We start from the raw sequence: 18,799 nt of genomic DNA, 5'->3' as shown, positions 1-18,799 counted from the left end.
CTTTCATTTACCTAAATTCAGGCCACATTTAGGATTAAATACGTTCATTTATTCTACTGAGGAGCTGCAGGGTCGGAACCTGAGTCTAGCTGAGCTCAGAATGAGGCAGATGTGTTCAGAGACAGACAAAACTCCTGAAATCTGAATTATCTTCCAAATTATTCTAGGAATAATTACAGTCGGAAACTGCAGCCCCGGGTAAACAACTGACAGAGATTTACGGACGGCCTGAAAAGACAAATTAGCCTGTAATGATGAAATAAGTTGCTGCTAGGAGATTCAATAAAAGGTGAGCGCCCCGAACCTGAAATCCAATTTACTGGCTTGGGTTTACTGAGAAAAGGCTTTGTGATGTCTGTGTGAACACAGAGTATGCTCATCTGCAAGAGCATGACATCCACAATTTCTCTCTTTTTTTTTTTTTTTTTTTTTAAGGTAAGGCTAAGGATGCATTTGTCTGAAACAAAACCTGTATGACTAAAACAGACACTTGAAAAAAAAAATTGTCAAGAACAAAACAAAAATTTTGACTTTAAAAATACCTTTGTTTTTGCAAAAATGCAAAGATTAAAACAAGTTAATCTATCTCTACAAGGAAGACATAAACAAGTTCTTCCAATAATCACATTACATTTTTCCTAAATCTACATTAAACCATATAAATGCAAATAGTAGTGAATGAAATCTGAACCAAACCTGATCTCATTAGGAATCTCCTCTTCCTCATATCTGTTCTTGTTCTTCCAGTAAAACAGTGTGACCACAACTAGCAGTGAACAGATGATGACAGCAAGGATTCCTGTAGCGATGGTTCCTGCAATCAGACCTACACTCTGCGGCTGGGCTGCAGGGTAAAGAGACAGACAGGAGGAGAGACTCTGAAGTATAAGGGTAGACCAATACTAAACATATTAGTGTTTTGACTCAAAGTTAAATGTTCTAAAATTACAATAAGTGTGCTATTATACACATATAGATGGTATTCAGCCCCATCTAATCTATACTTTGTTAAAAACAACTTATGATACAGCTTCCATAAACACAGGACTTTACACTAATATTTCCTCCATTTCTTTGGAAAGTAGCTTTTCATATCGCACCAAACAGTCCCAAAAGAGTTTAGGTTTGGATTTTGGCCGAGCCATTCGATCACATGACTATGCTTTGATCTAAACCAAATGTAGCGCTGGCTGTCCAGCTGCAAGGTAAACCTCCACTACAATCTAAGGTCTTTTTCTTCCACTACATCTCTGTTTTTAGCTCTATTATTATAATATAATAGACATCTCCTTTATTCTAGTTGTGCTATCAAAACATGAAAAGCAGCAAGGTGGAGTCTGTAAGTCGGCTTGTAGATAATCACCACAGGACGTTTTCTGACACATTAAAATGAATTTGACCAAAGCATCCACATATGAGCTGCCACGTACATGGTTTTTTTTTTTTTTTTTCTTAGCGCCATTAGTCCTCCACTGAACAGTTTATTTATGTGCTGCTCTGTAATGGTCTGACATAAAATCCTAATAAAATATATTGACGTGTGTAATTGCAATGTGAAAAAATGTGGATTGGTGTTAGCAAGTGCAAACTGACTGCACTCATTAAAAAAATGTGTTTAGTTTCTAATTGTGTGGTTCTTTACATTGTCCAGGGAGCGACTGATTGGCAAATAAAGCAGTGACATTTGTTTTCAGTAACCATACAAAATCCTCTGTTAAAAGTTAATAAAAAACTACTAAGGTCAAAGAAATGTGACAAAGCAGCCAGAAAAAAGAAAGACAGAAAGACTGACAGATCCTATAGAACTCGTTCCCTGTGACCTACAGCAGCCTTTGTTTTTTTATCTGTTGGTGTCAAAAGTGTCGAGTGCTGATGTGTGCAAGATGTTCTGTCTGCTGCCTCTTTTTTGCTTGCAATGCAAATCTGTTTTCGTCTGATCCGACATGTGTCGCTCAAAGTGATATGTGACTTTATTCCCAATTGTCATTGCTGCCCTATCTGACAAATCGCGTCAACTCGTGAAAATATGAGTTTACTTACTGAATACATTAGATTCCTTATATAAAAGTATAACCGTGCTTTAAAAAGAGCATTCTGTATACGTATATAAATAAAGGATAACAATAATGAACTGCAAACAAAACCAAGTTAGTTGCCAAACTCAACATTATTAGAAATTTTGTCGTATTTTAAAATGCTTACTCTTTTCACAATAGCAATAGCTTCTGTTTGATGCTATATGCAGTTTACTTACGTGCCACAACCTCCAGATTTAGCACACATGTGCTCTTGCCAATGGCATTGCTGGAAGTGCACTGGTAAAACCCTGAGGTGCTTGTGCTGATATTTCTCAAGGTGACGGTGCCCTGCATCTGGTCTGAAGGGACATACACAGAGCCGCAATTTTATTAAAGTGATAGAAATGAGAAAAACACCCTTTTCTGTTAACATATAGTGATTCATTCAAATTAAGTATACCACTTTACATGCAAAATACAGGAATGTTCTGCTCACAACCTATAGAGGGAGCCATTTACCTGGTAATACAAAATGTGAATTATGCCGTGCAGCTAAACAGTAAGACTCCTGGTACTGTGTGACAAATGATGAATGGTTTGATGTGCATGATAAGAGTCACATATCTGTACACTACTGGAATTATATACCGTGTGGGATTAGCATCCTAATGTTCATCATGACATTTTGTACGTTTGTACTACGTACAGTCTCCCCACAGTGCTGCAAAGTGTGAAGAATCTCATTTTACTTTGAGTGAGATGTAAACAGCAAAAGCCTACAAAAAGGAAACACACTTTGAAGCTCAGTGCCAGTCAGAGGTTTCCATACATTTTCAACATAATTTCTGTAGGCATCAAGTTCTGGCCTCATTCTGGCTGAATATTTGATCACTGTCAAACATGGTAGGGCTCATTAAATTTGGTCGGCTTCCTGCTGTGTTCTGCTGGGTGAGGCCATTCAGAAAAATATATACATTACAGAATCAAATTTGTTGTGTGTCTTGGGTGAATGTCCTGTTTGAACACCTGGCTGTGTCCAAGTTCTACCCATATTTCCATTTGGTCCAAATTTTCTTTTTATTTCTTTTTTTTCAATATTTTACACACATTGTGAAGTGCAACCAAATCGGTTGTTGCAAAAAAGGTCCTCGGCATGTTGGTGTCCTCGCCCTGCTTGGTCCTCTGTGCTTAATATTGACAGCTGTCTGCATGAGACAATCCAGTTTCACAAACTATTTGAGGATAAAATTAAACAGTTGTTTGTTGTATAATAGACCGAAAAGGAAAAAAACTCTAATGCATCAGGCATTATATTAACAAAATAGGTGATGTTTTGTTTTGTTTGTTCAAAAATGGTTTCATCTGAGTGACCTAAGAAAATTATTGTTATTGCTTTATTGTCACAGTAGTCTGTTCTCTGGGTTTGATGTAATCCCAGGGCAGAAGACCTCTGCTAACCAGTAGCGTACAGGCATGTGCATCTTTTTCTGGAATACAAACTTGGAAAAGACAGGATAGTCCACTGTACTTGTTCTAACTGATGCTGAAAACCACCCAAATAACACTTTTTAGAGATAAGTGTTGGCAGAGATGGTAGTCAGCATGAAGTAAGAAAGTAAACACACAAACTCCAGCACAAATCCACTTGTGGAAATCAATCAATCAACCCGTCCATACATCCATTCATTCATTCATCCAAACATCCATCCACTCATCCCCCAGAGGTGCAGTTTGGGCCCGGCACAGATAACAGGTGGCACTGATGAAGGGTCTGGGTTCTGGTCAGAGCTCCTCTGCGTGTGTGAGATTTACCAGCAAAGGTGGGGCAAAGGGGAACTCCGACGGCCAGCTTGTTTGTAATACCTTGCATGGCGTTGTATGGTAGCTTGGGCAGCGCGTCAAGCTTCTCCCAGGAGTAAGACGGCGTGGGAATGCCTTCCTCTGAACTGCAGAACAGCATGATGTCGCTGCCTACATCCAGCGTTCCCTGGATTCGACATGCTGGCACTGAGGGGGGCACTAGCAGATGGGAAGAGTGGGTGGTGTCGCGTTAACCACTTAACAAAGCAAAAATAATGTTTTTTTTGTTTTTTTTCCCCTCATTGCTCATCTGCTCATTGCAGAGGAAATTGCGTCGTTAAAAAAAGCTGAAGAATCTCAATAAACAAAGATGGTTTATGGCTGCTGTTCTGCAATCATTTTATGAGTGGAACAGATTTAACCCACTATTCAGAAATATAGGAGAGAGTTCTTGCATTCAGTAATTCGCTTAAAATAGACATGCTGTGGTGATGTGAAGTTAGTTACCCAACACCGTGAGCCCAATGACTCCGATGTTACGTCCCCCTCCGTCGGGAAAGTTGTTCACCAGGCACTGGTACGTCCCAGTGTCAGACAACTGGGTGTTGTTGATGAAGATGGAGGCACTTGTGCTTGGCATGGTGGCCACAAAGCCCACACGACCCTTGAGGTGGTTGGGTAGGGTGAACACCTGGCCGTTCTGGTAAATTATCACCTGTGTTGGGAATTCACAGCGACAGAATGGAACAGCCAAAAGATGTTGAAGTCAAAGACAGGGAGTGGATGGAAGAAGGGAAAGCATATTGGACATTGGTGGGTGTGGAAAGGGAAAGAAAAAAAAAAGAACAATTTGTCAACATTTTGTGGATTTCTGTACAGTAAAAAAAGACTTGGGGCAGTGCAATCAAAAAATATTCACCTCCATTCAGATTTCTCGTTTTTGCCTTTTCGTCACATCTAAATGTTTTAGATTATCAATCAAATGTAGCATCAGACAAAGATAATTTGATTATAATTATATTTTCACACAGAGTTACTTTTGCATTTGCTCATGCTACTTGTCTAACTTTAATTTTTACTTGATTATAAATACTTAAGTGTGACAGAAAAGCAAAAATAGAAAAAATCTGCCAGGGGGAAAAACAAAGCACTGTTACAGAAATAAAAGTGGGTGTTTCAAGAGTCACAAGAATCCTGTGAAAGTTGTTTTCTACAAATTTTTTGAGCTGATTCATTACACATCTCTCACACTAGAGGGGGACGTATTTCTATGGCCAGGATGAAAACAGAAAGCACACAGACTAAATAAGGAGTAAGAACTGACTTACTTCTCTTCGACAAACAAGCAAACAGACCAACAAAAATCCTTTTATTTGTGAGTGGTCTTTTTCTGGCTTAGATGATTGACTTTGGGGGAAAGGGCACGCACTAAAAGTATGCTTTCATGACACTGTAAGGCTCTTCAGATGAAAGCATTCCCTAAATGGAATGCATAATTGAAAACATTTTATTTTGGAAACATCTAAACGACAAAGATGATGATTTCAAGAGTAGAAATAACGGAAGTTTCCTGGACAAGAGATGGAATCCAGTGAGAAATTCCTACAAAACCTCATCCTGGAAAGCCAAGCCTTTCTTTTTTTCTAAGTCCCTTGGTGACCACTAATAGCGGTCACAGTGCCAATACACTGCACCAGCTGAGACTGCACACTTTCAGGTGGAGTTAGTCGTCCCTCGGCTCCAAAACTGAAGAGCAGTGACCGATCACCAAATGCCTCAAGCTTGGGTTCAAACTGATCACTTGTGAGACCGGACAACATGTAAAGCAGCTCTCACCCTCAGCTGGGCCCACACAAAAGATGAAGGACCCCCGCAAACGCTTGTGTGCAGAACCGTGACAGTCGGGCGCACACGCTGCCTTGCACGAGACACAAGCGTGCACACATGGAGGGGGAAATCAGAGGGGCTATTCACTTTGCTGAAAAGACTCCTCATTGAACTGTTCAAAGACCCAGGCAGGAAACAACCAGCACCAGTGTGTTCCACTGTGAACGTACACGAGTGTGTGTGTGTGTGTGTGTTAGCGGTATAACGACAGTTCTGATGAAAGTGTGGGTGTGTGTATGTGACTGTGTCCTCCACCGCTGCCTAACGATTGTAAATTGCGTGGCTGCAATTTCCTGAGTGCTGCGCGCTCGCTTTGTCCTCTTATGTGCAGATGAATAGGCAGCTCCTCCGCTGTGATGAGAGCCTGTAACTGCATCTCTTTCTGTTCATGTGTTTCGGTGGAGATTCATTTACTAACAAGAAGTGCATCCCTATTGGGTTGCTGGTCTGATGTGTCTGGCACAGTAATAATACTCCTTTATCTAGTTATTATGTGATTTTTTTTATTTTATTTTTTTTATTGTCTGTCACTGGACTATTTTCCTGTCTTTCCAGAGGTTTCTGTTTCCTGTGGGTTTTCTTTTTTGGTACCCACTCTAAGAGTTGACTTGTAGTGTTGCTTGTCTCTGATGGCCTCATAATATAACCTGGACCAAGTGTGATCCGCTCATTTGGCCTCACATGCCACATTATGCCTTTATGTGTTAACTGATCTGATGGCATCAGCTTTTAATGTGCCATATTTAACCCATTTATCTACTTTTTGTCTGTCTGATGAGTTGATCCTGTCTGCTCTAAATGTATGTATAAGCCACCTCATTCGATCGCGTGACCCGGTTGGCTTTGTGGCGCTTCGCTGACAGAAAAGAGGCCATGGCCGGCGTTCAGATGGCAGGCGGCCCTAAGAACTCTAGCTGGACTAGCTGGATGCCCCACTGCTGGCCCAGTGGTAAACCCCTGTTTCATCCTTTCTCTCCGAAAAATCCTGCACACAGACGCAGGACGAGCATCTGTGCTCGTTGCCCTACTTCACAAGTTTTCCCTTGCCTCCGCGACCCACAACTGGAAGCACACACACACACAAAAAAATCTTCAAATATTCTCTGTCACTGTACCAATTGCATGATCATATCCTTCTTCCAACTGACCCCATAAGGACCCCTTTGGCAGCAGACATGAAGAATCCTGCCACATTCTCAGTAAAGCCTGAATAAATCTCTAAGCCCCCCACCCCTTCCATAGCTCCTTTAATTTACTGACTAAACACTGACACTGTTATCTCCTTCTATCCTGTGAAACATCCTGAACAATATGGACTCATTTACCCAATGATTACCATCCCATTGCTAAATGCCATCCAAAACACATTCTAAAATAATAACATGGTTGTGCCTGTCATTTTTCCAAAGCATCATTGGTACAGATTAGGGTAGGGTTAGGGTTAGGGTTAGGTGCAGTCCATGCACACCTTCATTGTGCTATTTGTATTAAAGATGTTTTATTTTAATCCACTTTTGGTCTGTCTTGCCAATACTGGAATAAATGGTACACTTTTTATTTCAATGCATGTTTAGAGACAGAGTTTAGTGGAAAATTAGATAAATACCTTTGACTGAAAAATAAACAAACTTCTGCAGAGTAATTGCAATGTGATATTCTGTCTGGAATGTGGTAAGTAGGTTTGATTGTTACAAATACTTTTTTCTTTGAACTACACCTAAAGAACAAAAAAGGCCATTACATTTCCATATAATATTTCAGTTTGTCCCATTACAAGATTTCTATTTAAATAAGACCTTATGTGCCAGACCAACCCTGCATAACATTAATACTGAGGTTTGCAAAATTAGAAATCGGAAAATTGTGTAATGCATTTTATATTCAACAATTAGAGTTGGACGTTTATTGGGTGTTTATTTCTACCATCGAAAGAATAAAGCGTTTGCTGATTCTACCAGATAAAATAGCTAAAACTCAGTTAGTTTGGTTAGAAGAGTGCTTGTGAACATTTAAAAGTCTTGTCTCATAGTGAATTGTATTTGAGTCGAGACCTTGGTACACTTTGAATATTTTATACTGAATGTACTAAATGCTTCCATGGTAGATTTTTGTTGTACTTCCACCAAAATCTCAAGTCTTTTGTAATATCCAACAGGTTTACTTAAATGGTATAAGCCCCATTCATCTTCACATCTGATCATCGTCTCCACAGATCCCAAAAGCATGATACTGCTATCACAAATTTTATTGAAAGGGTTGTGTGTTCTTTCCCTGAAAACCTTTCCCCCCCCTCAACTTTCTCCCGTTCAGTATGAAAGCAGCACAGAAGGCTCCTGGTCTCCTATGACCAGTGTACCTCCTCCTTTATGTTTGCGCTGCTACCAACAACAACAAACTCCAAGTAGGACTTCTAATGGATTTCTTTCAACAAAAGCACGTAAGCTTTTGTTGAAAGAAAAGAGAATGCAAAATATTAAAGACCATCACCCAAAACACACAAAATTTAGCATTGGAAAGGAAACTGTCAACAGTTTCTATTAAAGACGTTCCAAATGTAATCTCATGCAACAGTGGAGATGATCACACCACGTTCTCAAAAGGGCAATGTAGACTACATGAATATGCAGTAAGTTTTTTTGTTTTTGTTTCCATGACTACAGTCCAGTTCTGTGCTTCCAGGCTCTACAGAATTTTATGGGTGACATTTGAGTTACTTGGAGAGGAAGTCCAGAGAATTCCAGTCTGAACAAGGAGGCGATGAACTGAAACTTGTGAGCTTGATTGCTTTGAGGAGAGGTGAAGGAGTCACCTTTACACTTTAACATATTTGCTGACAGAGCAATATGTATAGAGAAAAATACTATTAACCAGGTTGAATCAATGATCTAGGCTTGTGTAGGGATTGTAAGTTTTGACCCCTATGGAAACAACTTAAGATTTCCATTAAAAACACAAATCACACCTATCCAGCAGAAAACAGTCACTAATCATGCATACATTATTTTTCCCTCATCGATAAAAAGCATTAACATTTACAATCTGAGCTAGATCCAATGATGATATTTCGGCTGGTTGAGCATAGATAAGCTGAATCAATGGCATGTGACTGCTTGTTTTACTTCTATTCATGCAAAAATTTTGTGCTTACAACTTAAAATAAACAAAAGAGAAAGAAAGGGGTTTTTGTTCAATTTTTTTTGATTGAAGAAACAAAACTCTTTTCTCCACATTCTGAGGTCAAGGGAATGGATCATCTATTTAAGCCACCCTGAGGTAGATTTGCTGGGATCAATGTGATTATCCAAAAGTCCACGGCAAACATTCTCAAAAACTGATTAACATAATTTCTGCATCAAGAATTCCCACTGGCCTGAATTTCACTAGAGATAAATTCCATGCATAAATATTTACTTACTAGTAACTAAACCAAGAAACACAGAAATTTGGACAATGATCCTGAAAAGGCCATAATAAATTAGAGAGACAAAAACAGCTTCAACATTTCTGTCTGAGGCGCCAAAAATGCATTTAAACATTTGCTATTTGATCTATTTCCATTAATGAAACAGAAACATTCAGTTCCTGTCTTAGTCTTTTTAGTTGTCTTAGTTCAACACAGCAGCTCTGATACACAATAGCAAATATGGCTGTCACATCAAACTCTTTGTTTGTTCTGCTTTGCTAGCACCTATAAGCCACAATCCACTCAGCTTGTATGCAACATAATAAAGAGTGCTGTGATGTGAAGGCATGCACTTAATAGAGACACAGAGACTTGCTAAGGAAAGTTGTACCATGGAAACTGGTTTTAGATCCTAAATGATTCAGCTCCCATTTGTGACCTAAAGTTTCTCCTCTATAGCCAACACAACTTCTGCAGACTTTGTTTGCACCATCAGCACAATATGTTGCATGTGCACAGACTGGGCTTTTTTATTACAATTGTGTCATTTGTCACACCATACAGCCTTATGGTTTTCATGATTTTCTAAAATGGCAATGTATTTGCAGGGTTAGAAGAGGAGCACCTGGTCAAAATGTCAGACGATTTGAAGTTGTTTTTTATTTTATTTTATTTTTTTTTTTTCTCAGACAGTATTAATTTATATTTGTGAAATCTGACTGTCCAATGTGGACATGATAAGGAGAGGATAAATTGGTGAAGCAGCCAAAGGGTCAATTGTACCAACAGAGCAGCTGCAGAAAAACACAGCTAAGGTGAGAGAATCTCTTACAGCCAGTTTTTGACATGCCACAAATCATGTCTTTATGGAGGAAAGGCAAGGAGAAAGCTCCGGTTGAAAGACACCCTTATGAAACCTCATTAAATCAGAAGCAACATAAGGTTCAGGTGAGAGTAACATTCAGCCTGCATGCAAAATGGCAAGTGTGGAGGATTGCTAACTGCAAACAAACACATCATTGCCAAAGGAAATGTTTTGGGAAAGCTTTTTTCATCAGGTAACCTGAACTATTTTGCAGAAATATGAATGGAGCTAAATACAATGTAATCCTGAAAGAATTCAAACAACTCTAAACATACGTACACAGATTTTTCAGGTTGTTTTTTAGGAAAGCATGCTTGTGTGCTAGTAGGGCACAGTCAATGTCCAGGCTAATCATCAATTGAGAATCTGTGCCAAGACTTCAAAATGTATGTTCACAAACATTGGCATAGAGTCTATTAAGCTATTCTGCAATAATGTGGCAGAGATAAACATCAAAACCTACAAGCTGTAATTACAGGCTAAGGTGTTTTTTTTTTGTTTTGTTTTTTTTTTCCCCAGAGGACTGATTTGTGGTCTTTGAGTCCAAATGCATTTTCAGAATTCTTTAATAAAAAAAGGTTTCCAAATCATATTTTTTCCTGCCACAAAACTGTGTTGGTCTATCACTTAAAATGCAAACAAAACACACTGCAGTCAGTCATTATAAAATAATAAATTGTGGGAAAACTTCAAGGGATTTGCATACTTGTAAAGGACAAGACGCAACAATAATTTTAGCTGTGCATGTGTATTTGGATAGCAGGGTTTATCTGGATTATCTATCACCTGGCTTTTCGGGGGAAAGAGGTCAGGACATTTGATCACAGTGCAGCAACAGAACGACGGACAGATTACAAACACAAACAACACACAAACATTCAAACACCCAAACACAGGTACACTCCACAGATTCACATGCCAGCACGTTGTAATCCACCGCTCAGCCTGTCAGTTAATCAGACCAGATAAAAAGGATACAACCAATGCAAGGCTTAGGTTTAGACTGTTCCAGATTTAGGAAGAGGAACTTCACATGGAGTCCTCTTCAGGTCCAAAACGTAGGAAAATACAACAAATGATCAACCACGCATGTGTATTTATCCATTATTATAAATTTGACATGCTCAAAGCCAAGAGTCCTCTTAAATACTAGAAAGAATGATGTGAATTTAGATCAAAAACAAACAAAACAAATATTAGATTACATTACAATGGTGAAATTCGAATACAATACACAAGACAGATATTGTGAAAGTGGTATTATTATTTCCTTTCCAATGAGAAAAAAATAAATGTTCATGTTTGTCAGCAAACATGACAGCATGCAACATTTGAAAGCACCACTCGTAGAAGTCAATTCAACAGAAATCACCGCTTCAAATTATCCCACAAAAGCAACAGTCTTCATGTTAGTCTTCAAAGTTTAAAGCAATCACAGTGGAATGGACTCATGGTGAACCGCATAGTTTATGGAGCTGATGTGTAATGGATAAATATGACATGAGTGCAGGAGGTGTATTAAGGTTACACAGGATTTCTCTGATCTTATAAAATACAAATTTCAATGCGCTGTCAATTGAAAAGCCACGTTACAATTTCGTTAAGGAGGTAGATTAGACGGATAAGGCCACGTCTGCCATTTTAAGACAAAGACAAAATGTAAGAAAGAACATATTTTAGATCACATTTTAGTTTTTTTTGTGTTTTACAGTAACAGTGAGTCATTTACAACAGATCTATCTGAACATGGCACTCAAGTTTAAGCATGCAGAGCCCTGAGTGTACTTGCTAAAGTGCAAATGCGGCTTGTGCAAGAGTTCTGTTCAGTAATTGTTAATGGCTTTTAGCATCAAATATAATCAGTCATGACACTCTCTCGACTTCCAAAATGACCTTGTACTTGTACTCTTCAGTATGTTCTGTCACCTCACATGGCACTTTTATGTCATCACACACATTTAAGGCTGCTCATATATTTCATGCAGACACCAAATGTTTGCTTCTTTTAATGTGTGATTGCACCGACTGGTGCAATCACACATTACACACTCACACGCGGTATACGTGTGAGTGTGCATGTAAAAGGCACACACTTGATGTAATCGTTTTTTCTTACCGTCTGTGATAAAATCAGGTGGAACAATTGCAGTTCTGTTTTAGCTCAGTTAAGAAAAGCAATTCAAAAAGCAATGTTTATTGGCTAAAGTACAGGAAAATTATAAAGATAACTTTAAGAAGTTTCTTGTCACAAACTTAAAAGTTGATCTATTTCAAAAATAATATTCATTTGGGAAAATCCAGAAGACAACATAATTGTTTTCTAAGCTTGAGGTTGGTCAATTCCCAACAATTGAGTTAAATGAAGGCCCACCCTTCAGTGTATTTCAAAGCCAGTGATTTGAAGTCAAGTGTAATGACAGTTGCTATTAAAGTAGCTACCTGCAGGGGGCACTCTGCGATCAGAATGACTATAAAAAACGAAACAGAATAAGTTCTGAAATGAACAGCTAGCTAAAGCTAGCATGAAGAGCAATTTTTGATATTTTATTTTTAGAGGAACAAGAATATAACAAAAGGAGGCACAGCCTGACCTGTCATCATGACAAGTAAGATGGTAACAATGAGAAAAGAAACTACCAATCAATTTGACTATTTGACTGTTCAAGAAATGTGCTTTCTGCATTATTTCAACAATTTTAAGGTCAAAATTGCTGAACTGTAAAGGAAAAGAGAGGACCCAACTTGTCAGCCGGACAGTATGTGATTTAAAAGGTTTATTGTAAAGCTCTTTCGCGTGAAACAGGAAATATCGGTAAGAAATATAATCTTGATATGTCAATCATATCAATCATGTTCTGGCAATAGAACAATCTGTATCATATGACCACAAGTTTAGTCAGTAGGCCAGGTTGTCTTTCCTGTGTCTTCTAAACAAAATTTTGCTTAGGGTGAGTATATGAGCATCTACAATGGTTTTGGACCAGCAGCTTGTTCAAAGCAATTCTGAGTGTATGTGTGTGTATATATGACTATGCCAGTATCTGTGTGTGTGTGTGTGTGTGTGTGTGTGTGCGTGTGTGTTTGTGTCTGTGCGGTGAGAACAGCTGCTTTACAGAGCCTGTCGTGGGCGTGAGTTAATTAGTGCAGAAGATGATTGTGTTATTTGGGCGGCCGACCAGCACCGGGGTTCAAAGTGAAGGGAGGCAGGTGAGCTTGTACGGCCTGCAGCTGCATGTTAAGCAACTCAAATGGAATCAGAGAAAGGCCCGCGAGGGGGAGGAAACACTGAGTGAGAGAGAAGCAAGTAAGCAAAGGTGAGAAAAGCAAAATACTGAGAAGAGCTATAGGAGGGAGAGGGGAAGATGATATACCGAATTAGAAATAATACATGCAACTACTCCTGGTCAGGTGCAAAATATGAAAAAAAGCAAAAAAATAAATAAATATATATGCTTAATTCAAAGTTACACAGACATATGGTTCACAAGGACCTGTGCCAACCTCAGGGTAACTATTTCTATCAATGGTCTCTGGGATTAAAAATAATCAACAAACACAATTTTTGGAAAAGTTAATATGTTTTCTAAATTGTCATCAAACCTTTGATAAATTATTTAGCATAATGTCCCCTGACTTATGTTCCATTTAGAAAACCTGGAAACTTTTCTTACAACAAAGCTTGACAATGACTACTGCAAAGCTCTCAGATGCACCGAAAAGAGAAGTGTCGTGTGTTTGTTTTATCAATGTCCATTAGCCCCATTTTTAAGCACAATTTACATTGTGGCTTAGTGACATACTGGCTGTATTCAAAAAATCCTGTTGCCTATTGGAACTGCAGTTACTCTAGTAACAAACAGCAATTAGCAGCAAATGCAGGTGGTCATGACAAAGCCAAAGACATAACAGTAAGTGGAACAAAGTGTCCTGGTCAAATTTAACTTTTTGCCTTGTAGGCAAAATGCTACTTATATCAGGGAACTAACACTAAGCCCACCATCCCGTCTAAGACGCCTGGTGGTGGCAGTATCATATTTTGAAGAAAGCCTTTTAGAGCCTTTTAGAGTCTGAAAAGACTTGAGAATGGGGCAGAAGTTGACCTGCAGAAAAGAATCCTAGCCATTAAGCCACAAGTACAATTTAAAGGGTAATGTCAATAGTCAAAACTAAGTTCATACTTAGAAAAGAATGATTAATGTATCAAAGCATTAGAATCCATGATATGAGTTAAAAACCGATAATCAAAGACACTATCCAGTGAACAAGAGAAAAATTCAGGGGCACTCAATGCAAATTCATGCAACATTTTTTTAGATTGTGTTTGATTAAAAGTTTTGAAAACCATGTATTATTTTTCTTGCACTTCATCATTTTGCAATTCTCGCTTAAGTTGGTATATTACATAAAACCGTTTTGAGGTTTTTGGTTGCAAGATGAACATTTTGAAAAAGTTTAAGGTTTATTTGTATTTTTTTCTGGGTGCTTTTGCACAAGTTGGACCATTTGCTGTGTTCTTTGTTGTTCTGCTCCCATTTTCTGTTGAGATGGTTGCATCATGCATTTTGACAGTAGTTCAGTGGAGACAATAAATGTTTTCCCTTTCTACAGTGTGCCACAAATGTACACACATACACATAAAAACAGTGTTGTTGTTTTGGCATTTGGACCAAATAGGTGGAGAGCTTTGAATACAGCCAAGGCTTTGCCCTGATCGTCACCATAACCCTAAGTAATGTTGGAAGTACGGATCCAAATTTTATGACTTGAATTATGTACAATTATAGCATGTGGGCAGGGCATAAGAAGTCTCTGTATCATGTGTGATAATCCAAATGTTCTCTTTGCGCTGTATCTGAGCAAACATATAAGCAAATCAAGTCTTGTATACCTGCTTCGACTGCAACGTTGAGGGAGAAAGAACAATGATCATCCGCATGATACATGTGTGATAATATTGGGTTAAGGAAGAACTTAAATGTCTGCATTTCTCTTTACAGTGCACTGCTGCACAGATGAGTAGAACACTATTACACCCATCGTGACAAAACTGCATTCATAGCAGGACTCTGACCGCTATGTTCAAACATTAACACTTTATGTTCCAACACTTCTATAAGTCTGACCTTTTGATACAAACCCACTGAAAGGCTGGGGGTGTAGGTTTCTTTTATTTTCAATGAATGGATGTGTCATTGGTACCTGTTCTGGCAGGTTAGCGTTGGACAGCGGGATCACCATCCAGATTATGTTGAGGTTGGTGAGGGCAGCGCTGGTGGTAAAGGAGCAGGGCAGGATGGCCGTCTGGCCCCGAGCCACCTGGATGCTGCTCTGGGACACAGTCACTTCCAGGGCCCGGACACACACTGCAGGAATAAATAGGAGGATGTGAGTGTCTCGGTTCAGAGTAAATGAACGTAGAAGCAACGGGGCAAGAAGTTAAACAAAAGAATGTGGGTTAAATTTATGGCAACCTTCATGAGTACGGGCACAGCACATAATTGGTTTAAATCAGTCGATGCTCCTTTGAAGTATAAGTCACTTTGAAACATTAAACTTTTTATGGGAGTAGGTCGGTTGATGTGTAAAAGCACTTAATCACACCCGAAATAAACTTGTAGAAGATGTGTGTACAATTACAGCTTTAATCACCACTGTTGTTTGAACCAGAAGCAGTTCAGTCCAAATAGTGAAAAACTGTTTCTCTATAAAATGTTTTAAATCATTATCCCACGTGCATAATCACAGCAAAAGAACAATGCCTTTTCCCAGCACATAGTCCCACCAAGTATAGTCCCTTCCATAAAATACTGTGGACAACATAAAAACATAATTTTTCCATTCACACAATAGCAAATGCATAACTATGTATCTTTTCTACTGCCTCATATCTTATTTGCAAGACTATTTGTAGTATTTTATTACAGCCATTTCTTCACTAATTAAGAGAAACCGATATCTATCTTTTTTTTGTGATAATGCTCTCTTGTCTTTCCCGTTTTAAACAGTGGCCAATAGAAATAGACCTTAATATCACATCCTGGTAATCTCTTATGAGTAACAGAAAGTAATTGAATAATAAATAATTGCTCAGACACTGTGACCACATTAAAAAGTAGAGAAAGTATGAAATGAAAACCATTCTTCAGTTGCATTTACTTTATAGGAATTTTTAGTGCTACTAACAATGATGGCAAGAGGATTATTTTATTATTAAAAAATATATATATATATTTCTTAATGTGAGCTTTTATTGCAGTTAATAAATGTAACTAATTTAAACTATTGAGATGTTTTTTCTTACGCATTTAATGCATATTTGTCATGGACACAAGTAATAGTGGAGGTAGCTAAATGAAAACAGAACTGTCATACAAAATATACTTCTGTTCTATGTGATCATACATTTAAAATATGCAGAAGAAACTTCATGTTTGTTATTCATTCTAGACCTGATTTGGGATTTTACCTTTTCTTTTAGGTGATGGCTGGCTGGAGCATGTTCCAGTCAGCTACTGCATGACACAGAACAACCCGGACAAGCTAAGAGCATGCATGCGTTTCATATTTTAAAAGAAAAACAAAAATCAATGTTTACCCTTGCTGCACGTGTTTTCTTATTGATGCCTAACGTATACAGAAAAACAAACATGATGTGTTGGAGAACAAAGTGTCTCTTTTGTAATTCTCTCAGCAGAACAAAGACGTCTACGCTGAACTGTGGAGGATCACATGAAATATGGAACAGCTACATGAGGAAAGACGATAGGTTGTCTCCTGAGTTCCTCGTATTTATCATCTATTTAAGACTGTTTCCTTCTTGAATCAAAATCACCACTTTTTGTTTTGTGGATCAAAAGAGGTTTGTCCTTTCTAACCAAGATGCTCAGAAGAAGCTCCACATCTGTACTCGGCTGAGAGTCTTAAAAGGAGCCATGAAGACAAATCTGTGCATGCTGCGTCTATTCTTAGACTGGCTAAAGACATTATAAACAAAATTAAGTTACATCAACCCCGCAAGCATGCATCCATGTCCAAAAATCCAGATGGGAAGTAATCTTATCTAAACATGGCGAGGGGGATGATGAACTGATATGATTACCAATAATTGATCATGTCCTGTGAATGGTCCCTGTTAGTGATACTGTAAGATGATGATCCCACCACAAGTCAATCACAAAACCACTGGATTGTGTTCAACATTCATGCATTGATATTTGCAGAATTATTTAGCCCGTTTATGGGGAATTTGAAGCTTAAGAACATTTTTTAACAGATTTTGAATGCTGTTGGCCTGTTCTCGCTGATGTACTGCCTGTTGATCCCTGCTTGCCTGTCTGCCTGAAACCTCCAGGACTTCCTACGCTTTCCTTCTGTTGGCAGACATCACAAGCCCTGCAGCTTCACTGATGGGCCAAGGGGAGATAGGCTGCTGGGCTCTGTTTTGGTTCATGGGAGACATGCTCATGAAGAAGACTTCCTATGAATTATGCAGCCAATTTCACTTAGAGGCATTATATTCCCCTGTAATGCCAATATATATCATTCAGCAGCCTGATTCTCCTCTTTAGTTCATTCGCACAACGTATGAAGTGAGACGTGAACTCCTCAGGTTGTCTGCATCACTTCATCGCTAATGAGGCCCCATTACCTGTCGTGACATGCACAACGTGAGGGCGTCATTATAAATGCAATAAATGACTTTGGCCACTAAACTCATCTGATCTTCTTATCGTCTGTGCGCAGTGTTCACTTCACACTCTGAATCATTCTGTGCTCTCACTCTGAGATTAACAGCAACAAGGAAGAAGTTTATATTAAAAATTAAAAGCTTAAAAGACTTTCCCAATAAGTTTGAAAAATTACAATACAAAGCGTTATAAATCAAGACAGAAAGCCATGAAGAAAAAGAAAGATTCAAGAGAAGTAAAGATAGAAGGAGCATCTCGTCATCTCTAAGCCTCCTCCAAGGCTGCAGTCTCTCAAGCCCACAACAGCTGGAGGGCTCATTTCAAAACACTGGATTAGAAAACCTCTAAGCTCCCACGACCAAGGAATGACACACACACATATATATAAAAAAAAAAAAGAATCACAAACAAGTGAACACATAGTGTTCATGCACTGCATACACTGTGTCTTTTGAACTCAAAAATATGCACATGAATTGCTACCCACTGCCATGTGCGCACGTCCAAACTCATTGGTCCATGTCATTGGCGACATGTACGGTGGTCCTTCAGGGACACATCTAAGAGAGAGAAAGCAGCAAAAATTGCCTGGCATTGCCTCATTATTGTGAACACTTCTGTCAAAGCTTCTTTCCAGTTCTTCTCCTCTATGCTTGAAGCATGCCTGGTGCACAGCTGCTCCACCAGAATCCATCCATAAAAACGCAGATAGGCGAAAGATGAAGGGTGAGGCATTCACTCCCAAAATGGCCTCTTACACTGACATACATGTTAGGTATGAGGTGGTATGAGATTCTCACATTATGATAATCTTGAGTAAAAAATACTAATGTTTCATTCTATTTACACAAACATTGCATATTACATATGGTTTTGTAATATTATTCCTGCTTGTATTAAATTATGTTTTGACTAGCGTATGAATAATAATGTTATCTATAACATTTGTCATTATTTTAATCTAATATATAGACTTAAGCAAAAATGTGGCACTTTTAGTTGTCAAAATAGCTAGAAAAGGTCTATATGAATTGACTTCATTTAACAGTTGAATTCACCAGCAGTATTCAGCAGCTAGTAGTACATACGTTGTGTTGAGGCATCGATGTGTTAAGTTGTGCTATGCAACACAGTCAGG

General features: G+C 38.6%; 1 protein-coding gene and 1 long non-coding RNA gene across 4 annotated transcripts in view; both read right to left on the bottom strand.

The window, feature by feature from the left end:
- Window positions 1-18,799, bottom strand: part of igsf11 (immunoglobulin superfamily member 11) — a 105,931-nt gene that overhangs the window by 3,112 nt on the left and 84,020 nt on the right. For 2 of the 3 annotated variants that reach the window (XM_016678997.1, XM_016678998.1), the window contains 6 exons: window positions 15,173-15,336; window positions 14,862-14,870; window positions 4,326-4,533; window positions 3,882-4,037; window positions 2,255-2,377; window positions 697-844 (listed from right to left, as the gene is read on the bottom strand). In XM_016678997.1, coding sequence (XP_016534483.1) covers window positions 697-844; window positions 2,255-2,377; window positions 3,882-4,037; window positions 4,326-4,533; window positions 14,862-14,870; window positions 15,173-15,336 — 808 coding nt within the window. The remainder of the gene's footprint in view (window positions 1-696; window positions 845-2,254; window positions 2,378-3,881; window positions 4,038-4,325; window positions 4,534-14,861; window positions 14,871-15,172; window positions 15,337-18,799) is intronic. The other variant, XM_007566760.2, reaches the window with a different exon arrangement.
- On the bottom strand, window positions 8,924-11,593 carry LOC107837991 (uncharacterized). The gene is made up of 2 exons (XR_001664045.1): window positions 10,249-11,593; window positions 8,924-10,201 (listed from the first exon to the last, which is right to left on the bottom strand). It is a non-coding gene; the product is annotated as an uncharacterized LOC107837991 (long non-coding RNA).

The sequence above is a fragment of the Poecilia formosa genome, unplaced genomic scaffold, assembly GCF_000485575.1.
Source record: "Poecilia formosa unplaced genomic scaffold, Poecilia_formosa-5.1.2 Scaffold198, whole genome shotgun sequence".
Lineage (NCBI taxonomy): Eukaryota > Metazoa > Chordata > Actinopteri > Cyprinodontiformes > Poeciliidae > Poecilia > Poecilia formosa.
The sequence above is the reverse complement of the archived record's forward strand: the minus strand, read 5'-3'. Positions and strand labels throughout refer to the sequence as shown.